This window comes from Pygocentrus nattereri, chromosome 5 (genome assembly GCF_015220715.1).
Source record: "Pygocentrus nattereri isolate fPygNat1 chromosome 5, fPygNat1.pri, whole genome shotgun sequence".
Taxonomy (NCBI): Eukaryota; Metazoa; Chordata; class Actinopteri; order Characiformes; family Serrasalmidae; genus Pygocentrus; species Pygocentrus nattereri.
The window spans coordinates 35,220,084-35,233,618 of record NC_051215.1 but is presented as its reverse complement, the minus strand read 5'-3'; the positions used below and the strand labels follow the sequence as shown (position 1 = coordinate 35,233,618).

Sequence of the window (13,535 nt, the reverse complement as noted above, 5' to 3'; positions counted from 1 at the left end):
GGGCTCTCCATATTTCCTGCATGTCTGTCTAACTGGATCTACTGTTAGTAATGGTATCCCATTTTTTATACCCTTCACCTGCTGAAGGTCACTATTTTCTGTTCTAGGTCTTCTAAAAGCTGCTGACCCATTCTCATTGTAACTTCACACCACTTTCATTTGTCCTCCCAGAGCAAAACGCTTGAATGTTAGCTTGTTTGCCTTAAATAAGACTTTACAAACCACACATGTTGCTCATTGGCCACCTTAATTAGAGATTTGAAGAAATGAAACAGATCACCTGGTCCTGGAGACCTAACCAACTGTAGTTTGTTCCAATTAGATCTTTCCACACCTGCTCTACTAATAGGTTCTGAAGTCTTTGATTGGCTGGATCAGATGCATTAGTGTTAGGTACAGCTAGAGGAGCATGGAAGATGCAGGATTTAACTAAACTCTGCAGGACAGTACATCTCTAGACGGAAGGCTGGTGACCACTGAACTTGAGAATTTCTAAGCATATGCAAACTTTTGAGTGTGCCATAAAGTATAATTGTTTATTCAGTCTTTGCTCCTTTGATTTTAGTCCAACACAGTAAGATGTTTCAACAAAGAAACACCTTTAAATAAACTGGAACACTAATTTGTACATGGACTGTGGAGGTCTTTTTAAAAGGAATGCAAACTTTTGCACTAAGCTGTCTGTATTGTAGATGACCCCTGGTTCCTATCATCATCATCACTGTAAAGAAATCTGATTAGGTACAGTGCACCTTTTAACATTAATCCACTCTGAATGTCTTTGAGGGCATCCTGATATTTGAATTATGAATGGACTAACCTTATATTTCTCTACTAAAATGTTTACATCTTAAGGGCTACACTTAAACTAAAAAGTAGGCCTGTGTGTTAAATGCTGTTAAATTTGTTTCATGCCCTTTTTTTAGTGGCGCCAAATGAAACAACAGAGCTTGAAAACTAATTTTATTGATGATATGATAATCAACAGACACCACACTTACCATGCACAATGCCTTACAAAAAATAGGAAACTATGCTTTTTATGTCAGACATAAAAAATGTAGATATCTGATGCCATACACAAATACATCTGACAGGTTTTCATTTATGCCAGCTGTATAAAAGAAAAAAGAGAATGTAGTAGGTTGGATGACCTTTTCTGGGGACGGGTGGACCAACATGCCGAGCACAGGGCAGGAGGTTATAACTGACTGGGTCTTTCAGAGCCAGGTATCCACTCTAGAGGTCAGAGCATAACCTTGTCACTGCTAATAAGAGCAGAATCTAAAACATAAGCTTAACAGCACACACAAACTGAAATAAACTTACATGACTTCTCAACATACATGTAATAAAAAATGTAAAACGTTTCAATAGAGTTCTCCATTTCAGGCAACCAAGAAGAGTAAACATTACTACATCATGCCACAGAGCTGAACATTGCAAAGAGTCTAAAACATACTAGAAACATTCAAACACAAATGAAACGGTTTCATTTGACTTTGGTTAGATTTGAAACGTTGCTGTAACACTTTATATTGGGTTGGGGGCTGCATACACAACTTTATTTTTCCATTTATAGAACTGCAATTTTTTTTTGTTTTGTTTTTAAACAATCAAGTTGAAGGTCTAATGCCTAAGAAAGGAAAAGTACATGACAATCAAAAAGACAATAAATAACAAGGTACAAAAGAAAACAGCTTTAAACAATAAAGAACATCCTTCACTATCTCAGTGTATAGTCTTCTCAGGACATTTCCACATTAGTTATTATAAGGCACCTTTTCCCTTTCATGGAAAGAATTAGAAATTAAATTAGAAGTTGTTAGGTGAAAAGGTGATAATACTGATATAGCCTAAAGCATCTGAGCAATTCCCAAATAACCTGTAGTAATCCAACACTGATATGACTGCAGAAACTAAATGTTTAAATATGTGTAAATGGTCATTATACATTCTCTACGTGTTTCTTTCAACTTTTTAGTCCATTCTTTATTCTGTCCTTCTAAAAAAACCCTGTCAGGATCTACCAAATTAGCATACCCACTGCAACATGCTAGGACTACAACACCACATCAAAGGTATTCCATCGAGCTCTTCTCATTTACTCTACATGGTAAGCAGTGGCTTATGATCTAATCCCACAATGATCAGAACAGGGAGGGGGAGGGGCGGGGGCATAATGAAACAATGCTACACTTGAGCCTGTTTTTAGCTTCAAAGTGGGGAACCTTGTTGCCATGTACACTAAACAGAACTGAATCCTTACCATAAATCCCCCATGCTAAATAAAGATGCAACATGCTGACCCACTGACTCTCAATGTCCAATACACCCTCATGAAGGCCACTACCTCTGAGTCATAACGAAACAAAACAATCAGTGGCAAAAGTGACATCGTCCTGGGTTGCAAATAAACACAGAAGACAAACACTCAAAAGCATGAGGACTGATCTAGAGAAAAAAAACAAAATTGATCTCGGTTTTCCAGCTACAACAGATTTTACATCGCATGCAAGTTTATAAAAATAGGCATTTGACAAAAGATATGAAAATGCTGTTACTAGTTATGTACTATATGTAATACATAGCATCTTGCATGCTTTTAATTCATCATGCGCTGCTTCCACAAATGAAAAAAATCTGTTTTATTCATTTTCAGGGAGATATGAATGTGTGAAAAGCATAAAAAAAACAGTTAAGTTAAAAAGTGATCAAATCAGGAGGGGAATTAACTGTCCTGTCTCCTGTTTGTTACCATGGAGGTAGAATTAAAATGTGATGGATCATGAACATTGTAAAATACAAAAACAGTTAATCAGCTACCTATTCTAATAGTTAATAACTTTAGCTACTTTAGTAAGAGACTATGGGTGATAAAATGGATAAAGCAATATGAATGGGTGTGGATGGTTATAAATAATGAGCTAAGTCTAAAACACACTGCAATATACACACTACATACTTTTCAAAACATATAATACATGTTAGTGCTTTGTCGCTGTAAATAATGTCTTTCTGAACCTAAAGAGTTAGTAATATAAAATGACAAGATTTGTTACACACTATAGTAGCAATAACATACATAAGCTGACTTACACTGGCTTACCAACAGTAAGACTAGATACAGAGGCCAAATCTGCCTTCGACAAAAGCCAAATCAGGAATCACTGAAACAATAAGACTGAATCTTCAGCATGTATGTTTACAGTGCTCTGTATTAGCAGTCTCGGAGTCATGTTTCAGAAATTCCTGCTTTGTGCTGAATGGGAAGCGGTTCTGTGGATATGTAAGGCACTAAAAATCACAATAACTAAATTCAAATCCATCCTACATCACACCAAGGTGCCTTAGACAGACCTGAGGAATCTTGCTGAAATTGCTAAGCATAAATAAGTTAGACCTTGGCTATGTGCTTGGGGGACCCACGCTCAAATCCATACAACTATCCATGTGCTATCACCTCAGTCTTCATCCTCTACTACAACTCCCTTGTGAGCAAATCTATGTACATCACTGGGGCCCTGACAACAGTAGCCTGTCAGGCTGAAGAGTATAAGCTGCTAGACCTATTATCACACTGTGGGCAGACAAACAGACATTGTGTGCGCTGCTATGTTGCAAATGTGCAGACTTATCTTTTACTTTGAATGCTCACGCTGACTGCACTGGGCGTATTTTCACAAATGAGAAAAAAGACAGAGGAGCATTTCACTTGATTTGTTACATAAAGAGTGCAAATTTATATCACCCACCACTCCAGCTACACACTGTGTCCCTCCTCAGCTGTAGCTGACACAGCTCAAGATTCAAGGTAGCCCATCGGGACAGGTCAAAGATCGTCCTTGAGGAAACCACTGGCAGCAGGTGCTTTGGAGGGAAGGGACCCCACAGGGATATAGAACCCTGTGCTTACAGTTTAATGAAAGGGCCAAACTGTTGTGGTGCTCTGAGTTTTGGTGAGGAGCATGAGCTGGAGGAGAGAGATGGAGAAGTGGAGAATGGTGGCGAGGAGGAGAGGGCATCTGCGTTTAGAGAGAATACAGTGGAAATGGCCACATCCACAATACCTTGACAAAGCTCTGGGTAGAGTTTCCTAAAGAAAAGAAGAAAACAACTGTTCACAATAATGCTCAGAGATTTGAGGAACATTACTCATCATGATTCACATGTTCCTGCTCAAGAGGAACAGCAGGATGAACAATTCTATAAAACAGTTCAACTGTGGAAATCACCAATGTAGGAATAACCCTTTCCACGAGAACTGCGTAGTTCATTTGAAACTCACATAGAGATTTAGGATTGGTCTATAAACTTCAAAAGGAACAATTACTGAGAATGTCTATTCTTAGTAAACATTCCGCTGGGACAGAAGCCTAAATAAACTAGAAGTTCTCATTAAGAAGAAAAACTTTCACATTTTAAGCATATAATTCAGTCAAAATTTGGAAAAAAGCTTTTTGGAAAGTCTAGAAGCAAGCAAGTTCTCAAATGAGCAACTAGTAGGTCACAGAACACTGGCAAACTTGGGGGCATAACAAATACTTCAGTAAGCCACAGCAAGGGAAGCTCAACAGTAAACAAACCTAGGAGAATAAAGCAAGACATAATTCAGGATTCAAGGGAAAAGAGTGGACACTTTAGAATGTCTTAAAAAGTACTGACTGTGCACAGGCGGGTGCTCCATTGATCTCGATCAGCCACACTTTAAAATTCTCGTCTAGCATGAAGTCAAAGCCAAAGAGCTGAAAGCTCTGGTAGGACAGGTGCTTGGTGCTGATGGCTGGCTCAATGCACATGAGGCAACTCCTATTAAAAAAGGAGAACATCCAGAAATTCACTGAAGTAAATACAAGCACAGTTAGCTCTACCTTTAATTAAAATATTGTACAATAATTGCCTAAAATTTGGCTTAGCTCCAACAACTGTACCATTTCTGTGATATAATTTTCTGTTTCTCTGAGAGATGTCTGAAGCTGGCCTAATCAAGGAGGTGACTGCTGCGTTTGGTACCTGTCATACCTTATTATCTGCTTGATTTGAGGTAAGATGGATGTCTCCATGGTAACATTGTGAACATTCAGCAGGTACTGTCTGAACTCATCAAAGAACATCTCATTGCCCTCCTCGTAGCGTCCATAGTTCTGAGAGTGCTCCTTCTGGATACAGTGATTGGTGAGGTGGCTGGTCATGTCCTGGAGGTCAGAGCTATTGTATGGCTCTGAGGATGTCCTCAGCACACCCTCGCGGTACAGGTAGATGTTGTATTGATGGTCAACAAGCACCCAGCTCCTTAAAGCAAAGGATTAGTAGATCACGTTACAACCAATGATCTAGTTTATTGTATTGTTTCAAACCACACCACAGTAAGTAAACAGACTGTTATGAGTGGCTGTAGTTTATCTTACCTTATATCAAATTTGCGATGACCTGGTTCCAAAAGCAGTGGCCTCTCAAGATACTTCTGAATGACATGAACCTGTCCTTGATTATCAATGAACTCAAGCAACTGAGTTGCATCATGAGATATTAATATTCCAGCCCCTAAGCAAACGAAAAAGAATATGATCTTCAGTCTCACTGCCACACCAAAAAGCTGTTAAAATTAGGCAAGGGTACTGTACAATTTGCAGAAAATTTCACATAAAATGAACTATATGTGCAAAAATTTGTAGATGCATGCTCAACCAACTTTTCTGTAATCAATGGTATTAATACGGAGTAAAACTTGAATGCTGTAACAGGCTCTACTCTTCTGAGAAAGCTTTATACAAGACATTGTAACATAGCTCTTCCATTATAAAAGTTGTGTGCGCAACTGAAGACCTGTCTCAGCAATGGGTGCACCTAAAAATGAGCTGAACTCACTAATTAGAACTCCTTGGAGAGATGCCTGTCCAATGATACACATATGTACAAACACAGTGTTTGTGTATCACCAGACATCAAACTGCACAGTTACACAGAGGTGAACACACATTGCTCAATACATAAGGGATATATGCATATATTTGAATCTATTAACGCATGGAAACATTCAACCATGTATTGCTGTAGCCTTACAAAACTGTGACACCATGATAAACTGACGAACACTCCAAGCTTTTCTCTCAAAAAAAGAGCTTTTCTGTCAACTGGCCTATTGACAAAATCCAGTCACCTTTTGCTCCAGCAGATGATTTAGCAATCCACACTGTTCCCTCCCCATTTTCCTTTTTTGTATTATAGGAGGCGAGGAAGACCTCACGCTCATCTGTCTTGGGGTTGTTCTTCAGGTGGCTGATTCCATTGGTGGCAGGAGCCACAGGAGTGTTGAGATTGGTTGGATATATAATATATGATTCAGGGAACCAGTTACAGGAGTCTTTCAGCTCTGGACTAGTCTTTATTAACCTATTGGGCAAAAATAATCAAATCAGTCTCAGTGAAAAGTGTAAAATCTAGCTAAAATGTAGCCGTTATACATACATATACACAAAATGGAACAGAAATCGCGCAAAAGCAGACAACAGCACAACATAATGATAACCTAATAACTGCAATGAATAAATAGTAAGCAATAAACAATTAAATGAATACATAAAAATATCTATATATGTGGGGGGAAAAAATCAAAAGAACCTTAATTTAAAAGCAGAATACACACTTTACTAGAGATGCTTTGCGGCACAGTTTGTCAGCCCCTCTGTAATAGTTCACTAGCTGCATAAGTCCTGGCTCATGACCTGTGAAAGACATGGTGGTAATTGCATTGAAAAAGCGACATATATTTCTTTTAACTGCACAAAGCTGACTGAGTCTGCTGATGAATTATTCACTTGTTTGATCAACAGACAGTCATACAGCAACATGTGTTACAAAGTTAAAGTATAACATAAGATAAGCCAAGAATAGCTCAGGATGCTGAATATTCAGAGCAACATCATAACATACTGTACATTTAGGTATATAAGATGGACAAAATAAAGGAAACACTTAGTCCACAAATAGTGGACATGGGTTGATGTGGCGTCACTGGCTTTGGTTTGGGAATAATGTTTATCATGGATCTTTACTGCACACATTTTCCTGGGAACAAAATCAATTTCCTTTAAAAATAAATGTTTACTACTGATCAGGCATTTTGACATAATGGGTTAATTCTGTGCTCTCTATTTTTCCTCAATAAAAAAAAGAATTAGAAAACAGCAAATAAGTACAACTCAGTCCTTGCATATTTCAGTTTGAGGTGTTTTCACTAGCTTTCGAAATCGTGGTTGAGACTGGACTTTTAAACACTAAGTTTTTTTTAGTTCTGTTACCAAATTTTAAGCACACTATATGCACGTTATCTACACCGATCAGGTATAACATTATGACCACCTTCTTGTTTCTATGCTTACTGTCCATTTTATCAGCTCCACTTACTACATAGGTGCACTTTGTAATTCTACAGTTACAGACTAGTCCATCTGTTTCTCTACATACTTTGTTAGTCCCCTTTTACCCTGTTTTTTAGTGGTCAGGAAAGCCATGGATCCTCACAGAGCAGGTACTATTTGGGTGGTGGCTCATTCTCAGCACTGCAGTAACTGACATGGTGGTGGTCTGTTAGTGAGTGTTGTGCTGGTACTGAAAATAGTCCACCAACCAAAAATATCCAGCCAACAGCGTCCTGTAGGCAGCGTCCTGTGACCACCAATGAAGGACTAGAGGATGACCAACACAAACTGTGCAGCAGCAGATGAGCTGCTGTCTCTGACTTTACATCTACAAGGTGGACTGACAAGGTAGGAGTGTCTAATAGAGTAGCCAGTGAATGTTTAAAAACTCCAGCAGCACTGCTGTGTCTGATCCACTCGTACCAGCACAACACACACAATCACACCACCACCATATCAGTGTAACTGCAGTGCTGAGAATGATCCACCACCCTAATAGTACCTGCTCTGTGAGGGTCCATGGGGTGTTCTGACCACTGATGAACAAGGTAAAAGGGGGCAAACAAAGTATGTAGAGAAATAGATGGACTACAGTCTGTAACTGTAGAACTATAAAGTGCTCCTATATAGTAAGTGGAGCTGATCAAATGGACAATGAGTGTAGAAAGAAGGAGGTGGTCATGATGTTATGCCTGATCAGTGTTTATACACTATCATTAATATGCTGGGAAGTCACTGGCTTTCTGTTTACCTAGTCGACCAAAGGGCAGTCGGTTCCGCTCTCCCAGCATCAAGTTGAATCGAGGATTATCCTTTTTCAGTCGTTTCCATTTCCCTGTAGCGATGAGGATTTTGGAGACTTCAGCATAGACGCTGCTGTTGTCATCTCTCAGAACAAATGTGTACATTGGCGTGACGTTGTTCATAACAGGCAGCTGTTGTAGTTAACTAACTAACTAGCGTTAGCTAACACACGGAGGCTGAAAAGTAACGGTCCCCTGCCCCGGCCTCACGCACTAAGCCCACTAGCTTGACTAGCCTAATAGCTAACCGGCTAACGTTATCTGTCCCCCAACAGAGTAGCCGGAGACTGGATGTACATGATTTCTGGGAAGAAGAGGGTTGCTTTTTCCCACAAGTAAGTTATAGCAAGCTAACTCAAAAGTCGTCTTAAATAACCGACTGAATGCTAACAAACAACTGAACACAAAACTCCTCCGACAGCCCCGAATGACCGCAGAGCCCCTGCGGATCCTGATTATCAGGGTGTGACTCCGTGGCTCCGCTTCCAAATACTCCAGAGGAGGATGGCTTTGCTCTGAATGTGTATGAAAAGCTAACGTGGAGGGGAGCTAACAACAAGCTAGCAAACCAACTCGCTTCCCGTGATTGTCTTCGTGTTGGAGGGCTGTCCGCGAAACACAGAGGCGGTTTCCGAGCCTGGACGAGAGGCTTGAATTTAGATTCCCTTAGACGCTGGCTAAGCAAAGCGGCTGTTCCCAGTTACCAGTCTAGACATCCCTGGGACCTCTTTATCCCATCCATACTGTCATGATCTGACGTATGAGTCGCAGGCATGGATTATCCTAGACGCAAACGTGCGCGGCAGGGGCTTCTGGTTGTTGTAGTCTTTGTAGTTTCCTGCAGAATGACATTTTACACCACACGGTGGCAGCAAGACTCCGAGAGCAGCGGGAGGAAGAGGCGGTGCTGAGGCGGCGCTGAGGCGGCGGGAACTTCGGTGGAAGTTGTTTTTGTCTTCATGTGTGAGGCTGGAATATTATGCACATTACTAAGTTATAAACCCCAAGACCTACCTAACTTCCAGAGGTAAGCTGTTATTTGCCCCGTACATGGGGAAGTGTAAGCAGGAGACATGTACTGTTGAGGAGAAACTGTTCGTTCTAAAACTCAACCAACTAGCAGTACAGCTAGCAGGCTAGATATTCACCATCAGCTGCATTATTATGTCCGGTCCATTGTTCATACAGCTAATTCCATCTTTACACGGTGTTTGTAGAGATGCCAATGTTTCAGTCGCCGTTTCAGTTCCATTTGTAATTTGTGGTTGTGTTATGATCATGAATGACCAGGTTGTAGAGAGCTAAAATGCTCTTTTTAATGCCGTGTACATGCGACACATTACATATAAAGCACAATTTAAGCAGGCTAGCTTAACATTGCCAAAAGCAAAGTTATAACGTCAAGCAGCAATGCTGTTAAAAATGCTTTCCTCATGGAAAAAATCATATATAAAAAAAAATATTAATAAACAAAAAATACAGCAGTGTCTTAACTCAAAGCTGAAACTGCAATGACATGTTGTATTTAAGAGACATGTAACACAAGTAATTATGCATGTTTTTTGTAAGTTGTCATAGTTTGGTGCCTCTATTTGTGTAGAAAGCCCTAAGCAGTGTGGCCAGTCTTCTAACCATATTTATTTTTAATTGATCCTGTGACCACTCCTTATATAGACTGGAGCACGCCAGGCATGAGCAGCGCACACCTTGGCGAGTGGCAGAGGAGGTCCTTTGACATTTCATCTGGCACATATACACCTGAACAGACGGCCGATGCTTATCGGGCACACATCCTGTCCATTCAGTATGCATGGGCGAGTGCCGAGCTCTCTCCGGCCGGAGCTGCCAGCCTGCTCAGGACCTACTCTGAGCGATACGCTTCCGTCCTGGACTCAGATGACCAGCACACAGGGCTCAACAACTACGCTGACAGCGCCCTTCACCTGGCCCGCAATCAGAGGAACCACAGTGACAAATGGGAGTCGTCCCTAACGACTGAAAATGTGTTCAGCCTGCCGTGCATACAGAAGATGATGCAAGCCAGGGCAGAGTTCCCTGTGGATCCAGCTGCTGCTGACATTATTGTTGGAGGAGGGGTCAGCAAGAGTGAGGACAGAGGTAACACTGACTCTGTTTCTGCCGGTGGGTTGATATCAGAGCATCGTTTGCCTGTATATCTTCCCAGTGCTGAGTTGGCAAATGCAGTGAGTAATTCTGTGAGTAGTGCTGCAGAGAAAGCTAGATGCAAGGAGGGACCACAAACTGGCCTTCCTTCTGCCCATAATATCCCAAGAGGTCAAGCAGGGGTCACACCTCTCTTTGGTCATAATACTCGCAATTCTCCTATCTACTCAAGCTCTATTCCACAGTCTGGCTTTGGTAACACAAGCACGTCCAGTGCTAACAGTCACCAGTCTATGTTCTTTTCATCTACAAATTCCTCCAAAAGGAAGAACTTTTACAGTTCAGGAACTGAAAGCAACAGAGGCCCATTTCCAAACCAAGGAGGGCAAGAACTTGGAGGTGGTGGACGGAGATGGGAGGAGTGTCCTGGCACTAATTTTAAAACCGCACGAGAGCAGCTTATTGTAGACCAGCAGAAAAAGCATTCTCAACAGGCCAAGCGGGGCCCATCAGCTAGTGTGGGCATCATAACCAAGAAATGCCTCGGGGCAAATCGATCACGGGGAGCCTACTCAAAATTTGTCTCACCCATGCCAAGGCAGGAGGAGGAAGGCACTGCAAGGGATGACCCACCTCAAGATGCCCAGCCCATTGATGAGCGACTAAAGAACTTTGAGCCCAAAATAATTGAACTGATCATGAGTGAAATTATGGACCATGGCCCACCTGTGGCTTGGGATGATATTGCTGGGCTTGAGTTTGCCAAGGCCACCATTAAAGAAATTGTAGTGTGGCCCATGCTGAGGCCAGATATTTTCACTGGTCTCAGAGGTCCACCAAAGGGGATTCTCCTTTTTGGGCCTCCAGGTACAGGCAAAACACTCATAGGCAAGTGCATAGCCTGCCAGTCTGGAGCCACATTCTTCAGCATCAGTGCCTCCTCACTCACATCAAAGTGGGTGGGGGAGGGGGAAAAGATGGTGAGAGCACTCTTTGCTATTGCCCGATGCCACCAACCAGCAGTCATTTTCATAGACGAGATCGATTCTTTACTTTCTCAGCGCACGGACGGAGAGCATGACTCATCTCGCCGTATTAAGACCGAGTTCCTTGTTCAACTAGATGGAGCTGCCACCTCCTCTGAAGATCGTATCCTGGTGGTGGGAGCCACCAATCGTCCACAAGAAATTGATGAAGCTGCCCGTCGTCGCCTTGCCAAACGACTTTACATCCCACTTCCAGAGGCTGCCGCTCGTCGGCAGATAGTGACCAACCTGATGTTACGGGAGAAGAGCCAGTTGGGAGCTGATGAGCTTGAGAACATCATATTAGGCACGGAGGGGTTTTCTGGGGCTGACATGACACAGCTCTGCCGTGAGGCAGCACTAGGCCCAATCCGTAGCATCCAGCTCAATGACATTGCCACTATCACACCTGAGCAGGTGCGTCCCATACTTTACTGTGACTTCCAGGAAGCTCTTAAGACTGTACGCCCCAGTGTGTCTCCAAAAGACCTTGAGCTTTATGAGGAATGGAATAAAACTTTCGGCTGTGGTCGATAAGCAATGCGCTTTGAACTGTGTGGTTTCGTTTGTTTAATGTTATTTAAAGTAACATGGAGCGGTGTCTGCAGACTGTATCTGCTTTGATATTGTAAAGTTAATAGGTGACTGTTTCAACAGTCCCCTGAACCATTTTATTGTTGAGTTCATTGATCTTTGTGACACAACACAGTTATCGTTTGTGTTGTAACATGTTGGAAAATAAATAAAAATATTTCTTAAATTGACTTTCTTTTATTTAATGTTTTAATATCATATCATAATATTGCTTTTAGCGGTTACCTGATGTCATCAATGTGTTAGTGAGTTACATTTTAAAACTTAATAAAGCATGAAGGCTAGAAAAGTTTAATGTATTTTTTGTAGATGTTTGTGCAGTCATACTGTGAATAAACAGGTGGTTGAGCAGTTGCATCTGAGTTTGGTGGTGTTATATACACTTGTTAAAATTTAATTGGATTAGGGCACTGTATTAGACTTTTTTCCCCCTGTTCTAAGAAAATAGGTTCTTTTGTGGTGAGAGTAGAGAGCAGGTGAAAGAGAATCTGGAGAGGTGGAGGTTTGCACTGGAGAGGAGAGGAATGAAGGTCAGTAGAGACAAGACAGAATACATGTGTGTGAATGAGAGGGAGGCAGGTGGAAAGGTGAAGATGCAAGGACTAGAGGTTGTAAAGGTGGATGACTTCAAGTATCTTGGGGCAACCATCCAGAGCAATGGACAGTGTAGAAAAGAGGTGAAGAAGAGGGTGCAGGCAGGATGAAGTGGGTGAGACGGGTGTCAGGGCTGATGTGTGACAGAAGGATAGCAGCAAGAGTGAAAGGGAAGGTTTACAAGACAGTAGTGCGTCCTGCTATGATGTATGGTTTGGAGACTGTGGCTCTGTCTAAAAGACAGGAGGCTGAGCTGGAGGTGGCGGACATGAAGATGCTGAGATTTTCGTTGGGAGTGACAAGGATGGACAAGATTAGAAATGAGCAGATCAGAGGGACAGTGAAGGTGGAGCAGTTTGTAGATAAAGCCAGAGAGGCCAGGTTGAGATGGTTTGGACATGTGTTGAGGAGGAATAGTGGATATATTGGTCAAAGAATGTTGGAGATGGAGCTGCCGGGTAGAAGGAGAAGAGGTAGACCTCAGAGAAGGTTTATGGATGTAGTGAAGGTGGACATGGTTATGGTTGGTGTAAAAGTAGAGGAGGCAGTAGATAGGGCAAGATGGAGGCAGATGATCCCCTGTGGCGAGCAGCCGAAAGAAGAGGTTCTAAGAAAATAGGTTCTCGTTCACCAGTATCTTGCTAATTTTTTTCTCGAGTTTCTTCTTGAGAAATGTCTAAAGAAAAAGGCCCAATCCCATTTCACCCTTTGCCCCTACCACTTAGCCCTTAGCCCTCCTTTTTGCGCGTTGACGTCTAGGATAAGGGTGTCCCAACTTTTATTGAGGTAGAGGGGTAGGACGAGGTTTTAGGGCTATATGGCCCTCCAGACGGAGATAGTTTTTAGAGGCACACTCCAAACGGAGTGTTATGAGGGGGAAAAAAAGAAAAACCGGCAAGATGCTGCTCGAGCGACCAAAGAAACCCACAAATGTAGCTATGTATTTTCTCAGTTAAAATGACGATAACCACTGT

General features: G+C 41.9%; 2 protein-coding genes across 3 annotated transcripts; one reads left to right on the top strand and one right to left on the bottom strand.

Annotated features, from left to right (window-relative positions):
- Positions 1–950: 950 nt before the first annotated feature.
- Positions 951–8,975, bottom strand: ttl (tubulin tyrosine ligase). Of its 2 annotated transcripts, XR_001859213.2 has the most exons (8): positions 8,173–8,975; positions 6,647–6,725; positions 6,161–6,393; positions 5,409–5,544; positions 5,023–5,292; positions 4,666–4,809; positions 3,756–4,096; positions 951–1,239 (listed from the first exon to the last, which is right to left on the bottom strand). XR_001859213.2 is itself a non-coding variant. In XM_017725060.2 (7 exons), exons 1-7 carry the CDS (start codon positions 8,345–8,347, stop codon positions 3,913–3,915), a joined length of 1,221 nt encoding a protein of 406 aa, XP_017580549.1. In that variant the 5' UTR covers positions 8,348–8,975; the 3' UTR covers positions 951–3,912. The 2 variants fall into 2 exon arrangements, 1 of the variants encoding a protein (XP_017580549.1); XM_017725060.2 differs by having other exon boundaries at positions 951–4,096.
- Positions 8,976–9,122: 147 nt separating this feature from the next.
- fignl1 (fidgetin-like 1) lies at positions 9,123–12,137 on the top strand. Its single transcript, XM_017722457.2, has 2 exons — positions 9,123–9,251; positions 9,899–12,137. The coding sequence occupies exon 2, from the start codon at positions 9,916–9,918 to the stop codon at positions 11,908–11,910; it is 1,995 nt and encodes a 664-aa protein (XP_017577946.2). The 5' UTR covers positions 9,123–9,251; positions 9,899–9,915; the 3' UTR covers positions 11,911–12,137.
- Positions 12,138–13,535: the final 1,398 nt, after the last annotated feature.

Coding starts and splice junctions, on each gene's coding strand:
- ttl (XM_017725060.2), bottom strand. CDS start 8,347: ATGAACAACGTCACGCCAATGTACACATTTGTTCTGAGAGATGACAAC. Junction 6,726..8,172: donor ACTGCCCTTTGGTCGACTAG/GTAAACAGAAAG, acceptor TGTCTTTCACAG/GTCATGAGCCAGGACTTATG. Junction 5,545..6,160: donor ATCATCTGCTGGAGCAAAAG/GTGACTGGATTT, acceptor TCGTTTGCTTAG/GGGCTGGAATATTAATATCT.
- fignl1 (XM_017722457.2), top strand. CDS start 9,916: ATGAGCAGCGCACACCTTGGCGAGTGGCAGAGGAGGTCCTTTGACATT.